General features: G+C 51.0%; 1 protein-coding gene across 1 annotated transcript in view; it reads right to left on the reverse strand.

The window, feature by feature from the left end:
- The window catches only part of LOC109301678 (rho GTPase-activating protein 27-like), a 5,655-nt gene extending 5,043 nt beyond the window's left edge, over nucleotides 1–612 (reverse strand). Inside the window, exon 1 of the mRNA XM_019522916.1 lies at nucleotides 3–612. Coding sequence (XP_019378461.1) covers nucleotides 3–597 — 595 coding nt within the window. The 5' untranslated portion in view covers nucleotides 598–612. The remainder of the gene's footprint in view (nucleotides 1–2) is intronic.
- Nucleotides 613–6,893: the final 6,281 nt, after the last annotated feature.

Here is a 6,893-nt window from a genome sequence, read left to right on the forward strand (position 1 = left end):
GCTTTGAAATGAACTCAGCACAGGGGGGGAAACTTTTGTCTCTTCAGCAACTTGAGGCAGAGTCTTCCCTAACAAGGAGGTATTTTTTCCAGCTGGCATCACAGACCCCAAAAATACAGAGCCAGAGAGACCACTGGGTTCATTTATATTCGTGGTTTGCTGAGCAGTGCCCACAAATTTGTATTTATATTGCAAAGGCTGCTCTGGACTGGCCCTGGTGGGCTCCAGGACAGCACTCTCCTCCGTCTGCCCAGAGCTGGGCTTTCCAGACTCCTCAGCAGGATGGTCATAGAAGTTTTTGGGTTGGGTGATTGGAGGCAGCTCCTTCACGTACTGTGCTGGGATGTAGAATGGCTTGCTGTCCTTATTTTTTTTAACGTGCCACCAGTGGTCAGTGGTTCTCTTCAGCAGGATGTACCTCTCGTTGGGCTTTATGGAAATGAAGCAGCCACCCTTATCCATGTACTGAAACCCATATTCCACCAGGACATGCACATCCTCGGGGGTGCCAGCGGGCTCCATGCTGGGCAAAGGAATCCCTTTCCTGGGCAGCGGCTTCCTGTGATCGGTTCCTGTTTCCTTCTGCCTGCAAGACATGGAACAAGGAAACAAATTTACAACAACCCCATTGTCACTGCCGGATCCTCCTTCCTCCCTCTGCCAAATAATGCAGCAGTCTCCTTCCCATGCTGCAGCTTTACTCCAAAAGCCCTAATGTCAGCTGAATCCACCCACCTCTGTCTTGCAACCTTTTAAAAATCCTGGTGTTAACTCAGTAATTAAACTTCCAGAGAACCACTCAGATGGAAGCATGGATGAGCAGCAGGGCTCTTCCACCGCCCAGCTCCTCCCGCCGGCCTTGAACAGACAGGAGATGCAGCTGCTGGTTGCGCACATCAGAAATGGGGAAGGAAGATGCGGAGAGGCAAAGGCTGTAGGTGGAGATGGGCCTTCAGCCCATGTGGACACACCCACAGCTGGGGGGCTCTAGCTAGCTTGGGTATGAAGAGCAGTGAATGCGTAGGGTAGGGACTTTGGCAGTCCTGTGTACCCAGTGTCCTGGTTGGGTTTGAACAGTCAGTGCAGAAGTCCATGTCAATGTGACGTTGGGGGTCTGAGTACACATTTGTTACTGTGAGGGTAGCTCAGGTATTCCTGCCTGTGTTACAATCCTATCTCCAGCTGCAGTACAAACGAAGCCTAAGTGTCTTGCCAAAGGTCTCACACTAAATCTGTGGCAGAGCAAGGAAGAGCCCAGGTCTCGTAAGTCTTAGGCTGGTACCCTATCCCCTAGGCCAGACTTTCACACTGATAAACTTCAGGACTCATCCAGCAATGGGACAATGGGAGATTTCCCCTGGACTCCAGTGGGGGATGGCCAAGCCCCATGGTCCGGGCTGGAACTGCTTTGCTACATTTCCATGCTCCATTTCACCTTGATGGATCATGACACATGCCACTTCAGCTCCTCAGCTTGCAGCCCAGGTGGTGCACACAGCAACGTGTGCATGTCTTGCAGCATGCTTTGCCATCTCTGTAGTAGAATCTGATACTCACTGGGGAGGTGTTGTGACATTTTCAAGGAGTTGCCTGAAAACTGGGACCTCAAAGCACCTTGAAATTTCTGGAGAGGGGCTGGGCGGGGAAAGAGGGAGCAGTGAGGAGCCCCTGACCTAACTGCACCATGATGAGTCAGATCCCAAGGGGGCAGGGACCTATTTCCTGGTGCCCTTACAGAGATGGTCAAGGCATCATAAGAACACCATCTCCAAGCATGAACCGTAAGCTCTAGTTTGGCCTCCCAGCTGTGTTTCAGCCTCTCACAAACATCTCCTCTAAATCTGGATGAGCTGCTGTATATGACAACCAGCCCTTCAGGCCCCCTCATTTTTTTGCATGAGATTTATTGCTGGAATGCCCCTGGCTACATTTCCAAACTTGTCCCATCTGAACCAGCCCAAGAGTTCATGTGATCAGCGTCCAGTGTTGCATCCAGCCTCCCTGTGAGATTTTGCAGCTGCTCAGCTGATCAAAGCTTGCCTTAGCACAGCTGCTGCACCTGTGCAGTGTACTGCACTGCCTGTCCCACAGTTCATAGCACAGTTCCTGCCGGAAGTGGTATACAGCACATAACATGTGTTATGTCTGCATAACTCATCTCCCAGGAACACGCTGCTTCTCTGCAGCCTGGAGGCACAGCAGCTTCTAAGCAAACACAAGAATAATTCTTCACTCAGACAAAACAGCAAACATTTCCCTAACAAAGTAACAAGGGACATGTCAAAAGTCATAACAAATGGTCTGTAGAAGGGAGATTGGGGGTGTCTGTTTTCCAGATCTCAGAACACAGTCAGGGGACAAGCAAGGAAAAGACAGTCCAAAACCACCAAAAGCAAACACCTTTCCAGATAGAGAGACCTGGGGAATTCCCTGCCCTAGCGAGTCCTGGAGGACAAGGCCTCACTACAAGTCAAAATGGGGCTGGATGTTTCCGCAAACAGGACTAGCCAGTGCTCTGATAGCCAATGGTCAAGCATGTCTTGGAAGGGATGTTACACCACGTCCTTCAGGCCTTGTGCTGATTGCTAATTTTTTAAGAGATAATGGGGAAAACTAATGCAGAGGCAATCATCCTATTATTGTAACGGCAGGTTTCCAGGCTTCCCTCTGAAGCAAGTGGTGCTAGCAACAATGCTCTGATACTGGTTCTGGATTAGGCAGAGCTTGGCTCTCCCCTGTTAGCACTAGATCCACGTGAGCCCAGAAGAACGTGTAGGAGACTGTTTTTAAGGAGCTCTGTTGCCTTTGAATAGCATGGTAATGCTGGACAGGCAAGAGGATGCCACAAGGGCTCCTTATAGCAAGGAAAACCTCTGATTACACATGAACAGGAGTGACATTATTCCTCAAGATGTGCTGCCTGGCACTCTGCTCTCCCATTTGCTATATATTGCAAGACACGGCAGCACAAAGTATTGCAGGAACATGCAATGTTCAGTCAAATGGAAATGAATCAGCCACAGAGTCACAGGTTTTCAGGGCAGCAGATGTTACTATAGGAGTGTAATCTGAGCTCCCCCACACACCAGTGCCTTAAGAAGACCCCCAGCTTCCTCCTGTATGAGCCCCATTAACTTCTGCTTGCACACAGAATCTCACTGTCTGGTAGATTAGAAAGATACCACTGAAATCAACAGGAGCTTTGCCATGACCTCCAGGGAAGCTGGATCAGGCCCCAAACCTATATCCTGGGCTCTTGGGCTGCCCAGCACTCTACAGACACTTCTACTGTAAGGCTAGAGCTTGCACTGCGGTGCTGTGAGCCCAGCTGTGTGCTAGGGCGAGAAGAGCCTTTCAAAAACCATTCCCTAAGCTGGGCTCAACATTATCTGACATGGGCATCGCCAAAAGCAGTCAGCATAGCACAGAGTGCTTTAGGGAACTCCATATGACACTTAAAGTGAGGCTCTGGCTAAACATTTAGAGGTCCAAAGAACTGGCCTGATTTTCTCAGGAGCTGAGTGCAAGCAATTGCCCCGTAAGATCACCCGGTCAAATCTAGAGGTCCCTACCAGCAGCCCGCCTGAACCAGCTCATGACAGCACTCTCTGGGGCAGAGGCCAGGACTACGTCCACTCCCAGATCTAGACTCCAGGGAAAGAGCAGTGTTAGTTGGGTTCCCCGCTGGTGTCTCTGAATGACAGATGCAAGCATGCCTATTATAGAGTCAGAAATGATCAGCTCTGAACCTGCTGAACTGTTAACTCTTTCCAATAAATTCTAAACCCTCCTTTGCACCAGCCTCTAGATCTGTACAACTGTATAATAAAGAAAAGGTGTATGATCACTGACCTCAATCAGATGGTATTGGTCTCCTGTATGTCAAACTTTCATGGGAGCTGAGGGGCAGCAGAGAAAACTGTTCTTGGGGTCCAAGAGTAATTCCAGAGGGCAAAAGTACATGTTTATATGGTATGAACTTCCAACCGCTAATGATACCTCCAAGATGCTTTGTTGTACAGAGATTAGAGCTCCTTCCTTAACTTCTGATCCACTTTAAATATCCTTTGGAAAATCACAGATCTTGCAAAAAACTTGGCCCTGCACCCCCAACCCAAGACCTTTGCAATAACAGTCCCAGCAAGCCAGCCTCGCAGTCAGCTCTGTACCGCCCTGTGAGTTTACCTGCAGGCTTACGTCTCGCTGTCTTCTCTCCAGTCTGGTCATTAAGGTGGAGATTCTGTAGTTTCTATTTTCTGCATTTCAGAGAGGCGCAAGTGCCAGCTCTGTTGATCACTGAAAGCAGCTCCCGGCCGCCCTGTGGTTTGCAGCGTCAGGAACTGGGCTGGGAACCTGTCTGTGCCTGTGTGTTTTGATGACGGGAGCTCGTTTCAACTTGCCTTCTGATCTCTCCCTCGTTTCCTCCTTGAACAATATAGAAAAGCAATTCACAGAACTGAGATTCTTGCCAACTTCCTCGCGTCAAGAGGATCTTCAGGCTAGAGTGGAGGAGAAAGCCACGGTGCAGAAACACCGCAGCAGAAAAACCCTTCCTGTAAACACGTTGCAAGAGGGCTTGCTGCCACTGTCTTCCTCTTCCATCCAACGGGTCCCACACGTCAGTCATGCAGCCCAAAGCCCAGCACCACCAGATCTTGAGATGGGAACTAACTCTTCACAGAAAAGATCTTATTTCCTCAGCAGGACCCTGCCCACTCAAGAGCTTCAGCTCCAAGCACAACCACATGCAATGTCTTTATGAAGGAGGTCGGAGGAATGTAGCACTAAGAGGACTGAGAGAATGGCTCTGGATTGCAAATTTCCACTTCCCTCCAAGCTCCCAATACGTGCATCCCTGGTAACTCAGATAAAACAAAAGCCCTGTGGATCAGTGGACAGCCACTCCCAGAACTTCCTCTCCCATTTCCTCTCCTGGAAGCTTGTAGGCATCTTGCAGCCTTTCCTTCCTCCCTGGGGATGGGGAGGGGGATGAGGAGGTCACTGGGGGAAGGCGCTGGCCCAGAGAAGGAAGTCGTGTCCCATGTCTCGGGGACTCATGCAGGGTTGGGGATGGGGGAGGAAGAAGGGGTTCCTATGCATTCTCTTTTTCCATGTCACTGGAGCCAGGTGCTGTATTAGTCAGGAAACCACACCCAGCTCACAAAAGTGGATGGGAAGGGGCTACATCAGAAGGGCTAGGAAAGGACATCAGAAAAGCAGGACCAGTGCGTTGGCTTATCTTTGCTGTTTGACTCAGACAGAGAGGATTTAGCCCAGATTTATAGCAAGGAGCCCTGCAGTCTCCCTGCGGTCTGCTCTTCCAGGCCTGTCCCAGAACCCACCTGTAAATGCTGCAATCTCCCTCTCCTTTGGAGTTTGCCATGTGTGGCAGCTACTGACTCCCCACCTTTTGGACTCAGCCCCAGCTTTTACCCAGACTCAAAAACAAACAGAAAGTTGCTGTTTGCTCTGCTTCTCTGGCTTCCCTCTGGGAGCCTGAAGAAGAGTCCGGCAGCAGCTGGCAGGGGCAGCAGAGGAGAGTCCCTTCCAGGGGGAAGAAAATGTTCCTGCTTGGTGGGAGGTGGGGGCCGAGGTGACGGCAGCTCGCTGGGAGCTGGCCAGATCCCAGGCTCACAGTTCTCTCTTGCCACTCTACCTTGGTAGGCTTGGGGTGTCCAGCCCTCTGTGTGGGACCTGGGTACAGAGCCACGTGCTGCAGACAGCAAGTATCACTTCCTTGCCTCATCATGCCCTCTAGTGCCAAGCCCCTGCCATCTTCCTGCACTGGGATGTGCTACCCTTGGCCCTTGCCCTGGGGGCATGTGGAGCAGCTTCCAGCCCCTCCTCATCCTCTTTAGTACCTCCATGCGTAGTCAAAGGGCTCTTGCTGTCAGGGAGTCACTTTGGGGACCAGGCTAGAGGTCTGTGTGGAAACCACCAGGCCATTTGAATAAGAAGCTGCCAGAACAGCACACAGCGTCAGGCCTCAGGGAGGCTGGTACAAGCAGGTCCCTGTGGGTATATACACGCTCTGGCCCACAGGCAGTGCTCCAGGCTTCCTTCCCGTTCTTCCTTTTGCCTGTTGTGGAAGCTGCTTGCAGAGCCTCTAAGGTGGCAGCTGAGGCTTCCCTTTTCCTTTTCCTTTTCCTTTTGCTTTTCAGGCTCCCACACTTTCCCTGGGTCCTGGGAGGCAGCGGAGACAGGGGCAGAGCATGGGGCCCATTAGGCTTTGTGGTCTCCAAGCAGCTGGATTGGCAATGGCGGACATTGTGGGGTGATGTCATTAGCCCTGTTTGCATTTGGTCCAATTCTTCCAAGCAGAGATCTGAAGTAAAATCAAAGGAGTCTCTACAGGCAGGTAGGGAAAGCACATGCTCTCATCCAAGCAACCAGTGCTGCCTTTGCAGCTCCTGTGCGCCAGCTGCTGGCATTCCCTTTGAATCCTGAGCACTTGTCTGACATATTCTCCTTGACCCCAACAGAGGATCCTATATTTAGCGACCTCACCTGCACTACCATACCAATGGCATGAGCTCGTTTTGAGTATGGGTAGTGGTTGGCACACTATTATTAAGGCCATCTGGATGGTACCAGATGAGGAACTGTCCTGTCACCACACTCTGGATTCTCCGTGTTCACCACATTTTCAAAACCTGGAGCAGCAGCTCTCAATCTTCAACCACAGGGATCTCACTTCTGGTCTGCACCTGGTTCCTGTAACTGAATTTGAGAGATTCATAACTATCCAGAGGTGCCATCATCCAAAACGGTGTCATAGCCCTTAGTTTGGGAACCCTTGGATAAGAGGAAGGAGGGCTCTGTGGATCAGACCTTTGCCTGGAAAGCAGAAGACTGGGGGTGCCTCATTTCATGCTCTGCCACGACCTCCCTGG

Source organism: Gavialis gangeticus, unplaced genomic scaffold (genome assembly GCF_001723915.1).
Source record: "Gavialis gangeticus isolate Ggan-Ray unplaced genomic scaffold, GavGan_comp1, whole genome shotgun sequence".
NCBI classification, from domain to species: Eukaryota; Metazoa; Chordata; order Crocodylia; family Gavialidae; genus Gavialis; species Gavialis gangeticus.